Here is a 25,213-nt window from a genome sequence, read left to right on the forward strand (position 1 = left end):
AGATCTTTCTGTTTTCTGATGTCTTCATTTTCTTCAAGGATTTAAAGTTCTTGTCATAAAGGTTTTCCCACTTGTTTGGTTAAAGTTATTCCAAACTATTTTGTGGTGTTTATGGCTATGGTAAAGGATGATGTCTCTCATTTATCATATGTGTAGAAGAGGTGCATTTTGAGTTGTTTTCAGATTGTATATATGACAAAATAACTCTGCTGTGAACATAGTTGAGCACATGTCCTTATGGTATAGTTGAGCATCTTTTTGTATAGGCCAAAAACTGGTATTGCTGAGTTTTAAGGTAGATTGCTGCCTAATTTTCAGGAAAAATCGTCATACTAGAATAGAAAGTGGCTGTGCCAGTTTGTACTTCTACCAACATTGGAGGAATAAAACATCAGTCTACAATTTTTTTTTTTAAAAAAAAGGTCTTTATACAGCCAAAGTTGGATTTGCAGTCACTATGTAGCTAGGTTTACCTCCAACTCTTTATCTACCTGCCTCAGCTTTCCAAGTACTGAATTTCAGGCATGCACTACAACACCCAAGCTTAAAATGTAATCTTAATAGTACAGCTCCAAATACCCAACATACAAAAAAATATGATGAAGGAAATTAACAAATTTTGAACCTAGGTAAAAACACAGAAGTGTGTTTTTGATTCTTCCAACTTTTTCGTATGAATGAAAAAGTTTCACACATGTATTTTTGTAAAAGGTTTCGATTTTGCTATTTTTGTTAATGTTTTATGGGTAGTCCAAAAGAAAAGACCACTCAGACAGAGTTTTATAGGCAACTGAAAGTCTTTATTCCAGTTAGCTGGGACTATACTCAGGTATTTGGAAACCAAGTGCACTCCAAAGCATTTAAAGCAAGGAGCTGTTAAAAGCAAAAGCCACGTTCTTTTATATTGCTCAGCAGCTCAAGGGGAAGCTTTTGCTAAAACAGGCATTTTAACAGAAGCCAACAGAAGCAGTTAGTGGAGGGGAGGTTGACACATGCAAGCAGTTTAACAGCACCAAGATAAATTAGATGGGGAATCTTGAGCTACAGTTCCTAGAATAGAGATGGGAAGTTCCACAAAATTCTCCATCAGAAGTCAAATTTTCAGCGAGAATATGAGATGGAGGGACCTCTACACTGTCCTGCCCTGTCACAAATATATAGTTTAACTTAATGTCTGGACATGGAACATAAATGTAGGGTTTTAGCCTTTGAATTTTTTAACTCCTTTAAAATCATACTTCTTCATCAACAGCTGTATTTTTACTTAAGGAATGAATTCTCAATGAAAATCCCTTCATGTACCTTTTCATCCATGAGATTTTATACAGAATCAAGTTATTTAAAATTTAATAGTGGATAAATGCATGAGGCTTTACTAAACAGAATTACAATTACCTTGTAATATCAGTTACAGTAATTCCAACAAAAACACTGTAAAAGCTATTTTACAGAATATGAGCATGAACCAGATACTTTCAAGGATTTTATATCTTTTATAACCCTGATTCCACAACTTTGGCTGGAACTGTGCTCACTACTAACAAATTAGGCAGAAACAAAGTAAACACTGGGCCTACTATCACAGGAGCGATGGGATATAAATGGTGACAATGGAGGTGCCTCAAATAACCCTAGTTATAACTATTTTTCCTAAATTGGCTGAGTAATGTTTGGTGAATTAAGTTTATAAAATGAGACAAGAGTAAATCAAGAACATGATGGTTAACATAGACATTGTCAACAGAGTTATCACCTCTGAAGAACAGAGATTCCATGTTCTCATTCTCTAAGGGTTTCTCCTCATCAAGAACATACTCTGATGTTAACCAAAGCTTAGGGCAGAATCAAATTCTTCCCACATTCTTTTCACTCACAGTCTTGCCAATATGAGTTCTCTAATGTTTAGTAAAATTTCCATTTAAAGGCTTGTTAACCTTCCTTAGATGCAGGAGACTCCTGATGATGATGGATTTTCTGATATTGTGTAAGCTCATTGTTTACAATAAAGTTTTTCCCATATTCTTTACATTCACAGGGTTTCAGACCTATAAGGACTCTCTGATGAGGTTGAAGAGCTGAGATAATTCTATAAATGTTCCCACATTCCTTGCATTCAAAGGGTTTCACATCAGCATGGATTCTTTTCTGTTGAAGAAGGCCTGCACTTGAGTTGAGGTCCTTCCACATTCGTAAGAGTTTTGTGCCAGTATGAATTCTCCACTGTGTAGTAAAAGCTGAACTAAATCTAAATATTTCCATCATATATTATATTTATAGGGTTTCTCACCACTATAAACTCCCAAATTTCTTATATTCATGGGGTTTTCATCATAATGATCTCTCTAATATACAGCTATCTTAGAATTACTGAAGGCCTTCACATTTCTTAAAACATAAGGCTTCTTAATAGTATGAATTTTAGCATGTCAAACCAAGCTTGATTTTCACTAAAGGGCTTCCCACATTAACATTGGTAAAGTTTCTCACCAGTGTGAATTCTTAGATGTACTTTAAGGTCTTCACCATGAGTAAAGTACTCCCCCACATTGTGTACATTCACAAGGATTCTTGCCAGTATGAATTCTAAAATGTTTAAGAAATTGGTAATGATACTGAAAGGCTCCCCAGATTCCTAACACTGTAAGGTCTTTTTACCAGTATGGATTCTCTCATGAATTCTAAGAGCTGTACCACGAACAAAGCCCTTCCCACATTCCTTGCACTGAAAAGGTTTCACATCACTATGAATTCTCTGATGCTGGGTAAGTTGGTACTGAAGTCTGAAGGCTGACCCACACTGCTGACATTCAAATGATTTCTCTCCAGTATGAATACTTCGGTGCCGAGTGAGCTGTGACAGAACAGTGAAGGCCTTTCCACACTCCTTACACTGAAAGGGTCTCTCACCAGAGTGAATTTTCTGATGTTGCATGAGGTTTGAACGACGATTAAAGGTTTTCCCACACTCTTTACATTCATATGGCTTCACACCAGCATGAATTATCCTATGATCAACAAGGCTGGAGACATGCTTGAAGGACTTCCCGCATTCCTCACATTCAAAAGGTGTTTGAACTGTATGAATGGTTTTGTGGCAATTAAGCTGACTGGAAAAATGAAAAGTCTTTCCACATTCTTTACACTCAAAAGATCTTTCACCACTATGAAAACTCTGATGTCGAATGAGATGTATATTAAGTCTAAAGACTTTCCCACATTCCTTACACTCAAATGGTTTCTTTCCAGTGTGAATACTCTGATGTTCAGTAAAATTGGAACGTCGACGGAAGTGTTTCCCACACTCCTTGCACTGATATGGTCTCTCATCAGTATGGATTCTATGATGCTCACTAAGTTGGTTCTTTCGTCTGAAGGCTGACCCACACAGCTTGCACTTGAAAGGTTTCTCATCAGTGTGAGTTTTCTGATGCTCAGAGAGGTATACCTGAAGCCTAAAAGCCTTCCCACAGACACTACACTCAAAGGGTTTCTCACCAGTATGAATACTCTGATGTCGAACAAGATAATAACCACTAATAAATACCTTCCCACATTGCTGACATTCAAGTGATTTCTCTCCAGTATGAATGTTCTGGTGCTGAGTGAGCTGTATCAAAACAGTGAAGGCCTTTCCACATTCCTTACATTCATAGACTTTTTCTCTGTTGTGAGTAAGAGTCTGACAGGTGTAATTAGGCAGTTTTTCCTTGTTACTAATCTTTTGCTCAGCATCTCCTTCTTGATAACTCTGCAGTCCCTTGAATGTACTACAGTTGGGATCATTACTAAAACTGGAACCCTGGATGTCAAAAGATTTTTTTAATTGCTTTGTGCTTTGTTTGGGTAAATTCATATTTTCTGGAGATATATTTTCAGCTTCATAACTTGACTCTAAATCTGAAAGAAAAAAAGAAAAAAATATTTTATTTTCCTGTAACACATACATGCACACAAACATGCATATGTGTGCGCACACACACACACACACACAATATATTAAATGAATGGCCAGAATCTAAAATATTTTCTGATAAGCTCAACAGACACTGGGAGAGCAACAATAATGAAAGTTCACATAAGACAATACTCTTTATAGTAGAACAGGTTGGAAATGAGAAGGTATGCTTGCTTAAAGAGATTATAACTAACTATAGTGATATAATTTTATGTGGTTCTTTATATAGTACTGGAAATTCACACCCTTGTGTGAAGGTTTTTTAAGCTATGGAAATGTAACAGCCTGCGCTAACCAAATGACAATGTGTTATTGTCTGCTGGAAAATGTACTGCTCTACCCTGTTCATTAGTGTTCAGATGTGAGTAATAATTTACACAGGTCCCCTATGATGGCTAAAGAAACTTAATATGGAGACAGACATCCCTTAAGGGCCATTGACCTTTTGCTCTGGAGTACCTGGGGTCCTAGTGGCATGTAGGTAAGATAGTAATAAGATAACAGGATAATGGTATGTCAGTTATTAACACTTGACTTTGCTTCTGTAAAACCTGCTTAAAGGATGAAATGGTCTTTTTATTACTAAGTAGTAATATAGTATATATAGTCATATATATAGTAATAAACTCTAGTTTATTACTATTACTATATATAGTATATATGCTATATAGAAAAAACAACTGAGGGAAGTACAACAATGTTCCTGCCCAGCTGTGGATTCCATAAATAAATAGTTGTAATGTACACCTTTCTGATGTCTGCTTTAAAACCCCACCTTAACCACTCCTTGCATATAGTATGCTGTTTGGCTCTAAGGCTGCTGTCCTTCTGCTAGCAGTAGGAATAAATTAATTTAGTTTAAATTTGAATTCAATCTATATCTTTAGTCTTTCCCAGTGGATTCAAATGCCATAACAAACCAAATCATGAAAAAAAAAACTATACCACACAAATACGTAATATATGTCATGGTTTAAAAAACTGGTTTGGGGTTTTTTGTTGTTGTTGTTGTTTTTTGAGACGGGTGCTGTGAGCAACAAGCATTATACAATTATACAGTAAAAGTACAGCTGACAGATCACTAAACAAACTCATGGGAGTGTATTCCAATGAGAAACTCAAGTCACCGAGCCTCGGGTTTTAAAAATGCTGCAAGTTCATCAGTGGGCCTGGAGAGCAGATAGTCCCAGCCAGAGACGGCTGCTGGACCCCAAAGCAGTTGCTGGTCTCAGCAAGGCGAGCGGCTGGGCAGGCTGGACCTGCCATGCAGGTGGGTGTGAGCAGGCGGCAGGTAAGAAGGAAGGCACATGGGCACATACATGGTACAGAATAGAATTGGATATTTATTACTTAGAGGAGAGAGGAAAGTGTGGGGGAAGAGAAGAAGAGGAGAGAGACAGAGAAGGGCCAGAGAGAGAGAGAGAGAGAGAGAGAGAGANAGAGAGACGCGCGCACCAAGAGGGGACAGACAGAATCTAAGATGGCGGGAGGGGAGGGCAGGGGTCGCCAGGAGTGGGCGTGGCTCGCCTCTTAAAGAGACGAAAACCATAACATTGGGATCACCTGTCCTTTGAATAGTTGCTGTCAATTCTGTAGAAATCTAGTGAGGCCATGGCTTTTCCCCTTCCATAATGGAATTCATCCCAAAACATCCCAGCAGTGTATAAATCACTCTTTAAATATGACTTTTACTGTATTAGTAATTGGGTGATCTTGCCCCACACTGTGTGGCCCTGTTGTGAGAGCACTCACTAGGTAACTCCTTTGTTCTCACAGTCAGGTCTACATAAAGCTGATCCCCCACAATTAACCTTTTGACAGGACATCTGACAAGGAAGAGACCCTTGCTATGGACTACATGAAAACTTCAAAGGGACAGGCATTGAGCAGGGGAGATAGCATGTCTACCCTTACTGATTAACAGGGCTGGGTGGCCCTAAAATCTCCAACAGCCATCTCAGGAGAGTGTACCCTGCTGGCCTTTGCTCTAGCCTAACAAGTTATTAATATTCTGTACTTACCTTCATCTCAGTATCACTGACACAAAGCCTTAGTCTAGAAAATTAACTGTCTGTGCCTTTACCCACAGAAATACAGGAAAAAAGCTTAGATCACTAAACCAGCCCCAGAGAAAGGAATTCCTTCTCACCTGGGTGCCAGAAGACACTACAGTCCCACAGCACCCTGTTGCTAAGGGGGAGGGAGCAGCAGTGCCATCATCTTTCCTCCTGTGGTTTTATGCTGGTTGCCATGGCTGCCATGGCTACCACAAAAACACTGTGTTCCCAGCTGCCAGGGAAGGAAGCAGAAGTGCTCAGAAAGTGCAACAGCACTGATGCATTTTCCTCTACAATGATGGATCACAAGCTTCTAGCTTATCTAGTCACCCTAAGAAATGTAGTTAACACACACACACACACACACACACACACACACACACAAACCCTTTGTCTTCTTAGAATTCTGTACTGATTTAATCCTCCCGATATCTACAGGGGAGCTTCACACTCACGTCCCCTCTGTGACAGTGGTAAGACAACTAGTGCCTATTTTCTCCATATTGTTCGCCCTAAGGAATGAATGCTTGATATCATTATTATTTATTAGAGAACTGTTAACTATGTCTGCATGAGTACATAAACTGGAAACCTTGTGGGATTGGAGAGAACAAAAAAGAGGAACATCAAAAGAGAATAACAAGAAACATGAAGGGGAACATCAAGAGAGCATTTGGAGAGAGCATTGAAGAGCACATAGGAAGAATATGTAGAACTTGATAAAAAGACTTATGTGAGTTAATTTTTTTACCCTCAGACCATTTTAGTTTTCACCTTATGGCGTACCAATGTGGGGCTGACCAGATCTATTTAAAAGCCTGAGAGAGCTTGGGAACTTATTCTAGATTTAAAAAAGAATAGAGTTAAACATGGCTTCTTAATAGCAGCATTTTCTTGGATGGGCTCGGCTTGCTAACTGTCGTTTAAGAGAGGCTTCCTGATTCAATGCAAAACCTTTGCAGCCCTTTTAAGAGGCTCTGTCACAAAACACTTAAATGATGTTTATGAATAGTCTACATCATGCTTTTTGGTGGCATCATGGACTGTGAACTGCCATAGAGTTGTGGCAATAAACACAGTTCCAGCTGGTACCTCTGCCACAAGGCTGGAATCTCAGAAAGCTAAAGAATGGGCTGAATCCAGCAGTCAAAGCCATATTATAATCCTAGCCATATTCTATAGCAAATTAAAGACTCATATGATCAGAAAAAGAGAGATCCAAAGATGATGAAAACCTCTAAATGGTTTACAATGTGTTAAAAATATATGCAGGCTTTGGAGAGAAAAGAAAAAGGTTAAAGTCCTTAAAATAAAAAAGAAAGAAAGTAGTTGGGTGTGGTGGCACACACCTTTACTCCCAGCACTTGGGAAGCAGAGGCAGGCAGATCTCTGTGGATTCAAGAACAACCTGGTTTACAGAGTGAATTCCAGGATAGCCAAACATACAGAGGAACCCTGTCTCGAAAAGCCAAAAATTAAAAGTAAATAGAAAAGAAATAGAGTTTAAAATAAAACCATATAAAAATGGAAAATACACAGAATGTCTGGATACTGTACACTATTGTTTTGTCTTTGAATTGCCTGACTTCTGAGGATGGAACAACAGCTGCTACAATACATTTGATTATAAATGCTGCTGGATTAATCCAAGAAAGGTATTTTGAAAATACCTTGACTTCACAATTGAAGTCAAAAGGTATGTTACTTTAGAAGAGATTTTGCTTTTGTTTCCACAGGAAATTATTCATAGAATCTCATAGAGAAGCTATGGATTCATCCTAAGTTAAGAAAAATCAGGTTTGATCAAGGAAGACCACCTGAGAAATCTCCAGTAGGAACAGCTGGCCCAGATGTCTTGAACTCTACATCCAGAACAGATTCAAGACTGCTGCCTCAGATAGTCAAGCCTCAAAGGATACTCCAGTCATGACTTGATCATAATTTTAAATTTTCTTTAGGTCCTCATAAGATTATCAGCACCTCCAACCAGCAAGAAGTAGCCTGAAAAACTATGCCCACATTCCAAAAACATGGACTATGGATATTTTCCTTTGTTTAGAAAGTTGGTTACAAGTTGTTATGGATAATGGTCAAGAGAAAAGCTAAACAAAGGATATTAGATTCAGAGTTCTTGTTTGTTTTTTTTTAAGTGGGGGAATGCTATGGGACAATGGTTTGTACCCTGTCGATTGTATTTTAATAAAATGCTGATTGGCCAGTAGCCAGGCAGAAAGTATAGGCAGGACAACCAGGCAGGAAGCAGAGGCTGTGCAAAGAGAACAGGAGAATTCTGGGAAAAGGAAAGCTCATTCTGTCATTTTGACCCAGTCACAGAAGAAGCAAGATGTGACTGCCTTGCTGAATAAGGTACTGAGCCGTATGGCCAACACAGACATGAATAATGGGCTAGTATAAGTTATAAGAAATAGTTAAAAAGAAGTCTGAGCTACTAGGCCAGTCAGTTTATAACTAATATAGACCTCTGTGTGATTTCTTTGGGACTTAACAACTGCAGGAACTGAGCAGGACAGAAACCTCAGACAACAACCTTCTATAGCGGTCCTTCTGAATCCTAAGAGGTTTAAGGGGGGTTGGTGCCTCAACATAAATCTCAATGGACAGGGTTTCTCGGTAGCTCTGGATGTCCTGGAACTTGTTCTGGAGACCAAGCTTGTATAGCTACTATGGAAATCCATGTGTTGGTTCCTCAGGAAGATGAGAATCAATCTACCTCAAGAACCAGCTATACCACTCTAAAGCATATACCCAAAAGACAGTTCATCCTACCAGAGGCACTAGATCAACCATGTTTATTGTTGGCTCTATTCATAATAGCCAGAAATTGGAAACCACCCAGATATCCATCAATAGAAGAATGAATAATGAAAATGTGGTACATTTATACTATGAAGTATTACTCAGTTCATAAAAAATTAAATCATGAAACTTGCAGATAAAAGGATGGAACTATAAAAATATAATCCTGAGTGAGGTATCCCAGACTCAGAAAGACAAATATGGTATGTATTTGTAGATATTGGCAGTTAAATCAATGATACCCAAGCTACAAGTTACAGAACTACAGGTATTAGGTATAGAGGAAAATACTGAGGGAACATATAGATCTCATTACAAAAAGGAAACAGAACAGATAATCACAGATGAATAGAAGGTGGCCTGCAATGGAAAGATCAAGTGAAGAATACAGGGGAAGGGAGAAAATACAGGGAAAGTCAGCTAAAATCAAGAGCCATTTGAGAAGGTAGTATGGAAACTTAATACAACAGAATCTTTTTCCTTAAATATATACATATATGAAGGTAATATAACTGAAATTCCAAAGAATGGGGGGAGAGAGACCCACCTGACCATCTCAGCACCATTGTTTGATTACATTTAATCAAGTTGTTGGCCGAAGGTGCACCATGGAAATCTTCAAACAACCCAAACCACTGCCAGGACTGTAAGTTGTTCTCCACAAAAAGACAGCAAGGCCCACTGCTAAAGACAACACTTATTCAATTCACTGAACATAGAGAAGTCAAACTGGTGCCTACATAGAGCCTTCACCCTCTTTTCTCGTGTCTTTGGTTCAGTGTTGTCGAATAATTTCTTTGTGAAAGCTGAACATGCAGTAGCTAGGCAGGGCAGAGAGGATGATGAGGAGACACCAAGAAACATGAGGGAATATAGAGCAAGTAGGATGGGCACTACAGAGATAAGCAATAAAGACATGAGACAGAAAGTAAATTCAAAGAAATAGGCTCATTTAAGTTGTAAGAGCTGGTTAGAAACAAGCATAAGCTACTGGTTGAGCTTTCAAAATTAATAAGAAGTCTCTGTGTGGTTATTTGGGAGCTGGCAGATGGGAAAGAGGAAAACTCACTACAAATTATGTCAAACATACAAACATAGGCTCTGAGAAAGCAAAAAAAAAAAGTCTGGACAAAGCCAGATGTAGCTTCCTAGTCCTAAAGTCTCTCAGGTAGGCTAGTTCTCAGTGATGTACAGAAACATATCTACCAATCACTGCCTGGAGGCTGGAGTCAGCCACCAGTGCCATGTGCTGCACAGCATGCAATCAGAGAATGCTAGAGAGGCTCAGTAAAGATAATCCAAATGGAAAAAAGACTCTAAACAGGTTATAGTGTGTGTTTAAAAAAATGTCCACAGCATAAAAAGAAAAAGGGTATGGACAGTCATAGAAAAAATTGTTTATAAATAAGATAAAGTATAAAGAAGAAAATAATATAAAAAGAATAAGCCATGTAGAGATGGGAAATACACAAGGGGTCTGGATCATATATGGTGTTATATTGATTTTAAATTGTTTGATTACTGATGAGAAAACGATAGCTGCGCAGAGGCACTGAATTATAAAAACCACTAAATTAAACCAATCTGTATATTTTTAAAATGTCTTTACTTCAAAATGGAAGTCAAAAATATGTTACATCGGGGAAGAGGTTATGCCTTTGTTTATACAGAAAATGAAAGGCTGTGGATTCTTTCTTGATAGAGATCAGATTTGATCAGGGGAGACTCACTGACAATTCTGGATACAGACATAAAAAAAAACTAGAAAAACTACAAGACAGGTGACATATATTTCACCTACTCAAAAAAAATCATCTTTGGCTGGTTTGTGTACAACACACAATCCATACTTGTGCTAATGCTTCAAGGCTGCTGGTTGAGACTATTCAAGCCAGAACTTGACCATCATCCTAATTTTTGCAGAGTCCCCCAGAAATACCAATGCCATCAGACAACAAGAAGCAACCTAGAGAATGCATAAGTACAATGGAAGGTTTTTGGCCAATTGGTGGGTTATGAATACTTGTCATTGTTTGGAGGGGTTGGTTACAAGCTGAAATGGTCAGGGAAAAAAAGTTGAACAAAGAAAATTAGATTCAGGGAACTTGTTATGAAAAGAAAAGGGGGGATAAAAAATTACAAGAGAAAATGCAAGCTGGTACAGCCCCTTTAGATGTCAGTGTGATGATTTCTCAGAAAATTAGGAAACAGCCTTCCTCAAGACCCAGTAATACCACTTTTGGGTATATATTCAAAGGATGCCGAATTGTGTCACAAGGACATGTGCTAAACTATGATCAGAACACCATTATTTGTCATATCCAGAAACTAGAAACAACCTAAATGGCCCTTGACTGAAGAATGGATAAAGAAAATATGGGGCATTTACACAATGGAGTACTACACAGCAGAAAAAAATAACGACATCTTGAAATTTGCAGACAAATGGATGGAGTAGAAAACATTATTTTGAGTGAGATAACCATATACAGAAAGACAATTGTCACATGCACTCACTCATAAGTGATTTTTAAACATAAAGCAAAGAAAACCAGCCCATAAATCACAATCCCAGAGAACCTAGACAACAATGAGGACCCTAAGAGAGACATACATAGATATAATCTACATGGGAAGTAGAAAAAGACAAGGTCTCCTGAGTAAATTGGGAGCATGGAAACCTTGGGAGAGGGATGAAGGGAAGAAAAAGAGGAAGGGAGGGGAGTAGAAAAAAAAAGTAGAGCTCAATAAAAACAATAATAATAATTTAAAAATTACAAGAGAAAATAACAGATAATTGGATCTACTTTAAACTAAAGCAACTATCAGTCTCTAACATTTTACTTTGGTATGGATTTCTGTATACTGATGAAAATTTAAGGTTATTTTTGTTATACTATATAAATGTTTCTACTCTTGCTTAAGATATTTTGTGTATTTGATAAAAATTTAAGGTTATTTTTGTTATGCTTTACATATGCTTCTATTCTTATTTAAGGTATTATAACTGTGTGCTCATTTAAAAATGTAAAGTTTTAGTCCTTGAAAGCTACTTAGGGTAATAAACACAGGTTAATAGTCAACTATAATTATCAAACTTTTAGTCATGTTAGGTATGCTTTCAACATCATACAGAGATATAGTTTAGATAGGTGATTTTAAAATATTTCAAAGATCTACAGAATATGGCATTTAAAATGTTTTAATAACATATGATGTTTCTTGACAGTGAGAAATGTTTGTTCCTTGCAGTACCAATCTACTTCATGAAAGGACTATGGGCATAGAAGAACTTCCAAATGGAGTTTGCTTTCTTTGTACAAAAGCTAGATAGTTGAGCAAGAAACTGCCCTTGCTTCAACTGCTGACAACATCCTATTCATATTGAACAAGCAAGAAACAAAAGAGCAACTGCCAAACTTTGCCAAGATAGAGTAGGAGAGTCTTTCAAAATTCCTGCTTCACAGAAAAGTCTATCAGATATTTTAGGCCCAATGTACAGAGGAACCTGGGGTGAAAGTCCAGACATCCAGCTGTTCTTTCATTTCTTATTGTTTTGGAAGTTGCTTGTTCTACACTTCCTGTTTACTCAGGTAATATATACTTCCCAGGTCTTTAATGGTGTTGTAAACTAGACAGCTATAGTTAAAGTTTTCGTGAGTCATGACAGAAAGTAAATTAGTACAAAACTCTGGATTCATCAAAGAAGAATAGTAAATAAAGTATTTTCTCTGAATTGGCTGAATACAATGGACAAACACTTTGAATGTAATTCTTACTTGATAATTATTCTTGTTATATATACTTTCATTTTGTTGAAGTTAATATCTTTCCATTCTGTTTAGACAAAACCTGATACCTGTTCTTATTGTATATCATTTTACTATACTATGATAGAGTTAAAAACCTTAACTTTTTAGACAAAAAAGGGGGAAATGTTGTTAAATAATCTTTTTGTACACTGTGAATATTTGTCACTCAGATGGGTTTAATAAAAAGCTAAACTGTCAGCTTTTTATTTTATCTACATATAGATATACATAAAGGTAAAATAAAAAGCTAGGAGAGATTTTTAGGACAGAGAGGACACTGAGAAGAAAATGAAGATGCCAAGAGAAGTAAGGAGATGCAGAGCAAGCAAGCTGGGCACTACAGAGATGAAGTGATAAAGACATGAGGCAGAAAGTAAATTAATAGAAATGGGTCAATATCAGTTAACAGCTAGTTAGAAACAAGCCTAAGCTATCAGTCAAGCTTTCATAAATAATAAGTCTCCATGTAGTTATTTGGGAGCTGGCACAGGACAGAAAAAGACTCGCTACAGTATAGGAAGATGTTCTGCACACTAATAAACTAGGAACAGCAGGACATGGTGGTGGACACCTTTAGTCCCAGCAGTTGGAGGCAGAGGCAGGTGGATCTCTAAGTTTGAGGCCAGTCTGGTCTACAAAGTGAGTTCCAGGACAGCCAAGGCTACACAAAGAAATCCTGTCTCAAAAAAAAAAAAAAAAAAAAAGGAAAAAAAAAAAAGAATGTCCTGCCTGAAACATATGCTAGGGCCATGGTAACACAAAGCTTGTGGGAGTAACCAACCAATATATGATTTGACTTAAGGGTCTTTCCATGAGCTAGAACCCATTCCCAACGCTGGATGACTGACAAAGACCTGGGACTAAACAGCCAAGGGATCTAGAGTAAAATCAAATACTACTGTTCTAAAAAACAAAAACAAAGCAATAAAATAGAGCCTAATAGCATTCTGCTATACTTATAGATCAGTGCCTTGCTCAGACATCATAAGAGAAACTTCCTTCTGCAGTAACTAAGAACAAAAACAGAGAACCACAGCCAAATACTATGTACAGAATGAGGGACCTTAGGATAGTCAGCCCTAAAAAGGATGTTTCTATCAAATCCCTCCCTTCACAGCTCAGGGAACCCTGTAAAAGAGGAGGTGGAAAGAAACAATGTAAAATCAGAGGGGATGGAAGACACCAAGAAAATAAGACCCTCCATGTCAAAATGATCAATGTTCTTTTGATCTCACAGAGACTGAGGCAGCATGCACAAGGCCTGCACCACCCAGCCTGCACCAGGTCCTGTGCATAAACTGAATGTGGCTTCCTGTTTAGTGTGCACATGGGATTCATGAGTGTGTAAACAATGGGGTCTCTATTTCTTGTGCCTTCTCTTGGGCTCTATTCCTCTGGTTTTGTTGTTGTTGTTGGAGTCCAATGTGTCAGTTTTTGTTTTAACATATTGTACCATATTATATTGTCCCTTAGAAGCATGTTTGTTTTCTAAAGACAGAGAGAAAGGGAGTAGATCCAGAGGGAAGGGGATGAAGGGAGAAACAGGGAGGATCAGAGGGAAGACAATCAATAATAAGGATATATTATATAGGGAAAATTATTCTCCATATATATATATATATATATATATATGGACAAAAATAAGACTAAGGAAACCTAATAATAAATAAACTCAAGAAGTTTGACATGGAAATGTCCAGAAAACTAAAATCAAACAAAAATGTCAATAATCAAAATGGGAAAAACCATAAAGAAAAATTACTTCCAGTAGTCCTCCTGAGATAATAATTTTCTTAGGATGACAGTAACAGGTTGTTTACATTACCGAGAACTAATGGAAGGTTGTTAGTGGATAATATCCTGCCAGCAGATACAAGAAATCCTTAGAATATTAGTGGCTTACGTTCAAACAGTCCAACAAAATGTTTTAAACATGCAGTTGTAGACATAAACACAGCACACAAAGACAAATATTATCAATTAGTATACTTAGGTAATATTTTAAGCTGTTCTAATGGGGGGATTGCTGCTGTAATTTGGCTGGGTTTATTATTTTTTGTTTTTAGTGATTCACTTATTTTCATTTTATGTGTTTCTGAGAGTGTCTCCATGTATGTATGTGTACCATTTGCTTGCCTGGTCCCCAAGGAAGCCAAAAGAGAACCTCAGGTCCTTTGGAATGGACCTATAGGTAGTTGAAAGCCTCCACATGGGTTAGAGAAACGATGTGGATATTAGAAATGAAACCTGGGTCCTCTGTTGTTGTCCGTGGTTTCTGTCCTGCCCGGTTCCCGCAGTTGTTAAGTACCAAAGAAATCACACAGAGTTCAACATTAGTTATAAAACTGATTGGCCCATTGGCTCAGGCTTATTATTAACTCTTATAATGCATATTAGCCGATTATACTTGTCTATGTTAGCCACATAGCTCAGTACCTTTTTCAGCGAGGCATTCACATCTTGCTTCTTCTGTGGCTGGGCCAGGACTGTGAACCAAGCTTTCCCCTTCCCAGAATTATCCTGTTCTCATTGACCCACCTCTACTTCCTGCCTGATTGTCCCACCTATACTTCCTGCCTGGCTTCTGACCAATCAGCATTTATTAAAAATGTAATTGACAGAATACAGGCCACTGTCCCACACCACTCTGTACCATCAGCAAGTGCTCTAATGACTATACCATCTCTCCAGTCCCTCTATGTTTTGAGATGGTCTCATGTCACCTAGGCTGCCCTCAAACTCAGTATGTAACAGAGGACAACCTTAAAGTTCTGATCTTCCGGCTTCCACCTCCCAAACCCTGGAATTACAGATATGTGCCCTGTATTAATCAGGGTTCTCTAGAGGAACAGAACTGTTCATTCTACATTTACAGAATTTATGCGAGTGGGTGATGGGCTGACACCCAGCTAGTCCAACAATGGGTGTCTAACAGCAGAAAGTCCAAGAATCCAGCAGCTGTTCACTCCACAATGCATGTCTCCGCTGATGTGCAGTCCATGCTAGGTTCTGAAGAAGTAGGCTCTCATGCCAATGAAGGAAAGGACTTGCCAGCAGAGTGAGGGGAAGCAGACAAGAATTTCCTTCTTCCACATCCATTTGACAGGATGCCACCAAAAGGCATGGCCCAGATTTAAGGTAGGTCTTACCTCCTCAAAAGATCTGGATTAAAGGTGGGTCTTCCTACTTCAAATGACTTAACTAAGAAAAATCTCTCACAGGTGTACCCAGATGTTTGGATTTTGGTTAATTCCAGATGTAGTCAAGTTGACAACCAAAAAGAGACATCACAGCCCCCATGCCCAGCTATGTAGAAGGCTGTGTTGTGTGTGTGCTCACATGTTGTTTCACTGGCTTGTCCATCTACTCTTTTGGAGTCGGGGTCTCTCTTTTACTTGGAGCTTGCCAAGTAAACTAGACTAAATGTTAGCAAGACAAGGGATCTGCCTTTTCCACATCTTCAGTGCAATAATAAAAAGCAAAGGCTACGACCATCATACTTTGTTTAGAGAGACTGTGAAGACCTGCAATTAACATATTTAGTATTCCTCACTACGTTACTGCATTTACTTGTGTTCAAATTGTCTTATCATTGGGTCAGTGGCTAAGAACACTGACTGCTCTTTTGGAGGACCTGGGTTTGATAGCAGTTATAGTATTGACCTGTAACTCCAGTCCCAGGCGATCTGACACTCCCTTACGGCCTCTTTGTGTGACCTGTAGACACACACACACACACACACACACACACACACACACACACACACACAAATAGATTTAAAATGATAGAAAAAGGGTAACTGCTCCAGTACGAGGGAAGAGGGGAGAACAACTTAGACTCATGAACAAGCAGCCCCTGTGGCAGCTTTTGCTATGACCTTGACTTCCTTCCCAGGTCTCAGGCACGTTCTTCCACAGGCCCTGGCACTCTGAAGGGAGTGTGTCAACCCCGGGTCAGGCGTGGGGACCTCTCCGACCACACGCTGAGATGGCAATGCTGCAGCCCTGCCTTCCTCTTACTCACCTGGGCTGGGCCTGTCTGCTTCTTCTGTCACAGCCATCCAGGGCTCTCTCTCCTGCTCCAGTAAGGTGATCAGATCGGGTTTGGAAATGGAACTTCCCACTTAAAGAAAGAAAAAAATTACACATGTGGAGACTTTCTTTTTTGAGAGATGGGCTCTCCAATTATCCCAGGATGTCCTGGAACTCAATATGTAGACCAGGCTGTCCTGGAACTTCCTTAATCAGCCTGCCTTTATCTCCCAAATGCTGGGATTATGGGTGTGTGCAAACACAAACTACCTGTAAAGATTTTTAAAAATACAGGTGTATTTATTATACAGTATTAAAATACAGTATTTATTATAAAAAAAATACATACAGAAGCCAGGCGGTGGTGGCACACACCTTTAAGCCCAGCACTCGGGAGGCAGAGGCAGGCGGATCGCTGTGAATTCGAGGCCAGCCTGGTCTACAAGAGCTAGTTCCAGGACAGGAACCAAAAACTACAGAAAAACCCTGTCTCGGAAAATCCAAAAGAAAAAAAAAAATACATACAGGCTGACATGGTGGATCATCCTGTAAACTCAGCAGGTAGAAGAATGAGCCAGGCCAGTCTGTGCTGTATAACAAGACCCATCTTACAAAAACAGATTTAAAAAATGATTAAAGAAGCCAAATAATGCTGAGAAAAGACTTAAGAAAAAGAAGCAACCTCAGTGAGAAACCAAGTGTTTCAGAAAAGAGTTTATATAAATGCAGATCAGGGATTGCCACTTAAGAGGAAAGTATAATTTAGTGTGTGGGGAGATCATGAACCCTTAGGCTGCACTGTTGATAGAGAAGTAAACCCCATCTCTACAGCTCAGTAATAATGCCATTTATTGGGCAAGTCCCACCAGATTCTATGCTCAATGTTTCCATCTAAAAACTGGGCATAGTGGCATACAAATGTAATCACAACACTTGGGAAGGTGAGAAGTTCAAGTGTAAACAGAGCCTTTGGTCCTGCCCAGTCCCTCAGCTGATTTTAAAATAACCACTCAGACACTTATTTATAAATGTTTAGCCTACGGCTCAGACTTATTACTAGCTAGCACTTACATATAAATTAACCCATATTTCTTATCTATGCTTTATCACATGCTTTGTGGCTTGTTACCTTATTTTTTTTTACATGTATTGCTTCCTCGGGAGCTGACTGGCATCTTCCTCAACTCTGTCATTCTTTCTCCCTGTATTCCTGCTTGGATTTCCTGCCTCACTATATCCTGCCTTGACACAGGCCAAAACACCTTTATTTATCAACCAACGAGAGCAACACATATTCTCAGCATGTAAAAAGTCCCACAGCATTTCCCCTTTTCTGTCTAATGAAAAAGGGAGATTTTAACTTTAACATAGTAATATTACATATAACAAAATAGTTATCAAGCTAGAATTATAGTTATGATGTTTACTCTATTTACGTTTGGCAAAATTAAAGAAAATACTCCATCATCTAGTCTATCTTTATGAATCTAGTTTTGTATCTAATTTATCTTTTATTGTAACTAAGGAAAACTATAATTATAATTATCTACTCTTCAACTCCATCAAAGACCCCAGAAGGATATAATACTACCTGAGTAAACAGGAGTGCATTGCAAACAACTTCCAAAACGCTAGAAATGACAAAGGCATCTGGCTACCTGGACAGTCACTGAAATATCTTCTGTAATATTGGGGCATCCATCCTCAGCCTACAGGCCTAGAGTATCTGGCAGACTTTTTCAGTGAAACAGGAAATTTGAAGGACACTCCCACCTCTATTGGCAAAGCTTGCCAGTCCCTTTTCTCTGGGTCCTGAAGAATGTCTGGCAGTTTCTTCTGTGAAGCAGGAGCCTGAAGGACCATCCTGCCTTGTTTTGGCAATGATTAGCTGTCATTTTCCCCTGGGTTCTGCATGTCCAGTTTATGCAGAGTACTGTCAAGCAGTCCAGGTAAAAGCAGTTTCTTGCCCAAAAGGCTAGCCTTGCCACACTGAAGGCAAATTCCATAATGAGTTTCTTCAATGCCCTTCACACTCTTTGAAGTAATTGGTGCTGTCAGGAGCATACATGTCTCACTGTTGAGAAAAGTTCCTAAAACATTTTAAATGCCATATTCTGTAGGTCTTTGAAGTGTTCAAGGATTACTAATTGAAATATATTTTTTTATATCTAAAAAAAACCTAACTAATATGGCTTTAAATTTGACTATTATAGATGACTATTAATCCGTAATTTTCCATCAGGTGCATGAACATAATACCTTAAATAAGAGTAGAAATACGCATACAGTATAACAAAACTGATTTTAAATTTATAGCAATAAACTAAAAATCCATACCAATGTAAAGTATTTTGAGAGTAACAGTTGCTCTTTGGACTAAAGTAGATTCAATGATCACCCCTTTTTTTGTCATAATAATTTACCCATTTCCCCATCACTCAATCAATCAAGACCAGGTTTAGTTTTATAGCGAGTCCAAAGTCCCCTAGGCTACATGAGACATAGCTGCAAAGAAATAAATTAATAATAATAATAAATGACAAATAAAAATTTAGATTGAGTTGATAATATCTATTAGATAGGGTTGATCAAAGTATTATAGTCAAATATTTTGAACACTGTCTGACCTATACTAACGTAGGATCACTAGCGTTTTAATCTTTATTTGTTTGTTTGTTTGTTTGTTTATTTATGTTGTGTGTTAGGGATGGAACAGCTACATCCCTAGCCATGAAAAGTGTTGGCATTATTGTGATTTAAGTTGCCTTCTTTCGATTTACACTCATTCTTACAGATATGATTAATGAAACAAACAAATTCATAGCCTGAAACATCTACAACAAAGCAAGTAAAGGAAGTATTCCTTGATGGAAATAGAATGGTTCCACTTCTGTTTTAAATTGACTCTACGGATTCATCATTAAGTAAATTCATAAAGGTTCTTATATTTAGCTCTATATACCTGCATGTACAGTATATGTTTTTATGAGGGTGTGTGCACAAGTGTGTGTAGGCATACACACGTGTATGTGTGTATGTAGGACAGAGAGTAGTGTGATGTATCATCTGCATAACTCCCCACTTTGTTTTTTGAGACAGAGTCTCTCTCTGAGCCAGAGCTCACTGAGAGGATCTCCAAGGTATGAACAAAAAGCAGGTACCTCATGAAGCTCCTGTTTTCAACCAAAGAGATTCACATTATTCCTTTGAGAAAAAGGAGAAACTCAGCCACTTCTTTAAAATTCTATTGAAATAAATATATTTTATGCAAATGTGAGTGTATGTATGAGCACCACATAAGTGCATGGTGCCCATGAAGGACAGAAGAGGGCATCAGATGCCCTGACCTGGAGTTAGAGCTGGTTTAGTGCTACCTTATCCTGGTGGGAATAAACTCAGGCCCTCTGCAAGAGCAACCAGTTTGCTTAATGGTCAAGTTATCTCCCTAGTTTCTAATTATATTTTTTGATTTCTTTACTTTTTTATTTAATTTTGTTTCTTTGTTTTGTTTGAAATAGGGTCTCACCCTGTTGATTAGGCTAGCCCGGAAATAATGATGGTCTTACCCACTGTGAAGAGGTTTCTGTAAGTCTCCAACATCATGTCCCTGTATAAGACCCTCTGAGCAGCATCCAGGCAGGCCCACTCCTCCTGAGAGAAGACAACAGCCACATCCCTAAATGTCACTGACCCCTGAAACCACAAACACAAGTAGAGTGAGATTGGGGAAGCGTTCAAGATGGAGAAAGAGAAGGGAAAGGACTCAAGGGTGGGAGGAGCCACATGGAGATGCTCAAGGCACCTGACTGCACGAGCTCCCCCAGGAAAGGAGGACTGTGGCCTACACATCCAATAGAGGTGCCCTTCCATTCCATCCCCCTACACATCCAATAGAGGTGCCTTCCATTCCATCCCCTACACATCCAATAGAGGTGCGCTTCTATTCCATCCACAGCCTTCCAGTTACAGCACAAAAGAGAACTGTCACCAGGCTCAGTGTAAACACCTAAGACACAGTGTGAGTCCCTGGGTTTCTTGTGGCATCAGGAGATAGCAAAAGACTTTTTGTTACAAGAATGATTTTTATAAATTATTTCAGAGTCCATAAACTACATAAGAATCCATACTACTGGCATATTAGGTTTAAGAGGTTTTTTCGTAAAAACAAAAACAAGAACTTTCAAGATGGCACATGTGTCTCAGGTCTCCCTGAACTCTGAAGACTACAGTCCCGTCCCAATCACAGCCTGGAGGACCTTCCCTCTCATCCCTGAACCCTCTCTTAAAGTCCCTCAAGCAGGTCATCTCGTCACACACATGCACAGAGGCCATTCACTCTCAAACCCTGTGTCATCAGCCTGAAAACACCAAAGATGTCAATCAGGATCCCCAGTGTACTCAAAGGAGACCATCACCACAACAGTCTGAAACCCCAAAGACCCTGATTCCCTGTGGGACTGTGGCCCCTCTGCAACCACAGTCCTCCCTGACCACAGGCAGGAGAGAGCAGGTGTGCAGGAACACACTCAGAGAAAACTGCAGGAGCAGCCGGAAACAGGCCAGACAGGAAGTGCTCTGACCTCCCAACCCTCACTGTAACAGGGCAGACAGGGCTGGAGGATTTCGGGTCCTTGGGAAGCTTCACAAGAGAAAGACAGCAAAGAGTCATCTAACCTGGAAGCCGCCTGTGTAGAGAGAGAACGTCAACTTACACAGACCACGTCCTGAGACCCAGAGCTGGCCATTCTTCTTCAGGATCCTCCCTGGGGACAGAAAGAAAGCCTTTCACTGGACTGTCACGTGATGTCCACACTGACTATGACACCATGGTTTCCTTCTCAAGCATCCCCACTCACACTCCTGCCCCACGGCTCATGGCCTCCCACAGGCCATAACCATAAATAAAGTGCAGGAAGTCCTGCCGGATGTGGTAGCATGGCTATACATTGCCAGCACTGGGGAGACAGAGGCAAGAGGCTTGCTCACATTCCAGGCCAGCCTGGCCCAATGGGTTCCACACTAGCCTCTGCAGTCAGTGGCGCTGGTCAGATTCAATGTTAACATGCAATAGATTGACACCAGACCTTCAGTCACACCACATGCAAAGTCAACTCAAACCAGACTAAAATTTAAAGACAAAACTGACACTACTAGGGGGGGGAAAAAGCAGAGGAAAGCCTCCATGACACCAGACGTATTAGGTATTACTGTAAAAACACAAGTAACAAGCAAAATGGACAGATGGGATTTACATTTGACTGAAAACTTCACACGGCAGAGGAAACCATCAACAGAGTAGAGGGATAACTTAGATAATGGGAAAGAATACTTGCAAATTACACACCTGACATGGAGTTAACATCTAAACTGTGACAGTGACTTCATAAGGAATGCAGACAATTCAGCGACAAGGACACATACTAGTTAAGAAAGAAGCAAACATACAAATATAGACATTTCCCCACACGGAACATAAAAACGGCCTACTGGAGGGACATGAAAAATAAGCATCAGAGAGACAGACGTTAAAATCACAGCGAGTGGCCTCCTCGTGCCTGGTAAGAGTGTCAGTTACCAGAGGGCAGGAGGGAGAGCCCAGTGTTTTTAGAGTACTTTATGCTCAGGCAGAGGACCCAGGTTTGATTTCCAGTACCTACATGGTGGCTCATAAGCATCCCTAACTCCAATTTCAGGGGGTCTGACACTCTCTTCTGGCTGCCTCAGGTACATGTATTCAAGACAAACAAAAGTATAAAAAAAAAGTGAAGTAAGTAAATCTTTTTAAAAACAGCGTCCACTATCAAAAAGCAAACATCGTGTAGAGAACATCGAGGAACAAGCACATTACTGAGGAGATGTAAATTAATACAGTCATTGTTCTCAAGCAATTACGAAGAGGATTGTCACGTGATCCATCATTACCTTACCATGACTGAGTAGAGAGACACAGAAAAACTCAGTATCTGCAAGGGACGTTTACATCCCCAAACTTATTCCAGCATTCTTTACCTGGTCATGATATGAAACCACACACACACTAAATAAATGGAGAAAACAAATCTAGAATGAGGTTCACGGGCACAGTGGAATGCTGTACAACCATTTACAATATGGTGAGCATGGAGGAAAACGAGAGAAATGAGCTAAAGACAAAAAGAAATGCTGGGGCTGGAGAGAAGGCTCAGCGGCTGACAGCTGGTTTGGCTTTTCCAGAGGTCAGGAGTTCAGTTCCCAGACAGATCCCGATGCCTGTAACTCCAGCTCCTGTAGATCCTAACCATCTGGTCTCTGCGGGCACTCCAGCGCAGAATTCTGGGTAAAAATAATTAATCTTTAAAAAAAAAACCCACCATCTCACTCATGAAAACTAACCTTTAAACAAAAAGACAAAGCCCACCATCTCCATGCAGAACCTGAAACCGTTATCTCACAGGACCAGGTACGATGGCAGGTAACGGGGTGTGAGTGGCTGAGGCTGCATGTGCAACACCGTGGTTGAGAGTGGGAGATGCCGACCCGGAAGGCAGTCGGGAAGACGCTGACCAAGGACTACACAATTTCAGCGACACAACACAAGTTCCAGATACCTCAAGCAGCACAGTGACTATGACAAGGGGTTTTGAAAAACTCGGAGAGTAGACATTCAGTGTGCTCACTACAAAAATGTGACAGGCAGATTTAGTCATCCCCAAGGACACGAAGACTCCAAATGACCACGCTGTACACAATACGAGACATTTCATCTAAAAAAAAAAACTGTTCTACGTTAGTTCATTTTGTTTTCCTTGTTATTGGTTTTGAGACCCGGTTTACTGTGTAGTCCAGCTAGGCTAGAACTGACTGTACAGCTAAAATGACCATCAAATACAGACATTCACCTGCTTTTGCCTCTCAGGTCCTCATTTTAAGTGTACACCACAAAGCTTACCTTTTATTAGTCATTTTCATAAAAACACAGTCAGCAAAGCCATTATTTCTAACACGCCCTCGTACTGCAGAAAACTGAAGAGAATGAACTCAAACGACCACAGAGAGCGACAACTAAACACATTGGGTCCTTACTCTGCGGCTGGCACTGCACCAACAGGCTTTACAGCTGTCATTCGGAGGCACATGACAAGCCTAGGGACCCCGAGAAAGGCAGAACCAAGACTCTGAGATTCCACAGTGCCGCATCCCCACAAGTTCAACCACAGCACTGCACATCTGGACCTGGCCAATGCTACCCATTTTCATACACAGACATCCTAAAATTACTACTTTTTTAAAAAATCCTTTCAAAGATGCCAAATTAAGCAGAAATCGCCTATCACCTCCATTGTGCCCCTGATTTGAAAAGAAAGCCTTTAAAGATCAAAGGACACAGGACGTGTGATACCATTCGAGCAGTAATTGAGTGACTATATCTGGGTTTCAAAGCCCTAACGCTAACCTCTGGAGCTGACCTTTCTACAACATCTTGGGGGAATGGAGTGATTGTAGAGAGCTGTCAAGGGTCTCCCGAAACGATCACGTGACTATTGAGTGGAAAGGGAGGGGACGATGTAAGGGGCACAGTGGTGGAGGCATCAATTTACATATTCCTACCTCACTTACTGACAACTCTATATTCTAAAACTAAAGCCTCGTTTCTCAAAAAGAAAGAAAGCGCAGACTCATTCTTGAATCTTAGTTGTGTGGCAATAAAGCACGCACTCTTCTCCAAGCCTTGGGGGGCGTCTCCGGCCTCAAATGCGCGCCCCGAGCTCAAGTCTGGACCTCAGGGGCAGCTCCCATTCAGACTCCGTCCCTGACCTCTCATCGCTGCAGCCTGGTCCTCTGCTTCAGCCGCTGTGGTCGTGAGAGAAAGCAGGAGTACAACCGACTGGCAGAGTGACACGGACAATCGGAGAGCTCGAGGTGTGTAAACACGCACACACGCATGCATATAGACAGGCACACCACGGTCCCTATACAGTCACACACATCACCATTCACCCACCGCGCACCACCGTCCACACCCACACCGAGACCGCAGGCTCCGCCTTACTCAGTGGAGAATTACATCACAGATTTCTGCCACCTACCAGAAAGCTCTAACAAGACAGAGGAAGTTAATATTTTACTTCCGGCGCACTGGCCCCTGGGAAATAGAGTCCCGGTGACCAAAAATTCAAGCCTAGCGCTCTATAGTTCAGAGAAATCCCAGCACGCAACTTGAGCTGCCCATCTGGGGACTGCGCCCACTGGTTTGTCGGAGTTCCCGCGGGGTGCGCCGAAAGGGAAAGCCCTCTGGCGTAGTGGTACGCGCCTTGAATCCCAGCCCTGGGTGGGGGAGAGGAGCAGAAGCAGGAGGATGTCTGGGACTTCGAGACCAGCCTGGTCTACAGAGCTTCAAGACAGCTAAGACTACACAGAGAAACCTGACTCGAAAAACCAAAGAGAAAGAAAAGAAAAAGTTACCTCTGGGTTCTGCGTGTAACTTACTTTCTCTCCTATGTAGTGTACAGAGGAGCCTGTTTGTTTGTTTGAAAGCTTTATTATGTTACAGCATCTGCCTT

At 40.1% G+C, this 25,213-nt stretch overlaps 3 protein-coding genes across 13 annotated transcripts in view; all 3 read right to left on the reverse strand.

Moving 5' to 3' along the window:
- The window catches only part of LOC126492530 (zinc finger protein 60-like), a 152,396-nt gene extending 127,785 nt beyond the window's left edge, over positions 1-24,611 (reverse strand). The window contains exon 1 of the mRNA XM_050129002.1: positions 24,468-24,611. The gene's annotated coding sequence lies outside the window, so the exon portion shown is untranslated. The remainder of the gene's footprint in view (positions 1-24,467) is intronic.
- The window catches only part of LOC126492529 (zinc finger protein 60-like), a 104,177-nt gene extending 79,459 nt beyond the window's left edge, over positions 1-24,718 (reverse strand). For 2 of the 11 annotated variants that reach the window (XM_050128988.1, XM_050128986.1), the window contains exons 1-3: positions 24,468-24,648; positions 21,348-21,436; positions 20,240-20,366 (exon numbers count right to left, since the gene is read on the reverse strand). In XM_050128988.1, the coding sequence (XP_049984945.1) occupies positions 20,240-20,366; positions 21,348-21,436; positions 24,468-24,600 (349 nt within the window). In that variant the 5' untranslated portion in view covers positions 24,601-24,648. The other 9 variants (XM_050128996.1, XM_050128990.1, XM_050128992.1 and 6 more) reach the window with 8 other exon arrangements.
- Positions 778-9,499, reverse strand: LOC126492531 (zinc finger protein 60-like). The gene is given in 4 exon segments (XM_050129009.1): positions 778-2,542; positions 2,544-2,620; positions 2,623-3,897; positions 9,377-9,499. Coding segments are annotated over 4 exon segments (1,449 nt in total). The 5' UTR covers positions 9,396-9,499; the 3' UTR covers positions 778-2,464.
- Positions 24,719-25,213: the final 495 nt, after the last annotated feature.

The sequence above is a fragment of the Alexandromys fortis genome, unplaced genomic scaffold (assembly GCF_014885135.2).
Source record: "Alexandromys fortis isolate MF-2015 unplaced genomic scaffold, M_Fortis_MF-2015_v1.1 scaffold_293, whole genome shotgun sequence".
In the NCBI taxonomy this organism is placed as follows: domain Eukaryota; kingdom Metazoa; phylum Chordata; class Mammalia; order Rodentia; family Cricetidae; genus Alexandromys; species Alexandromys fortis.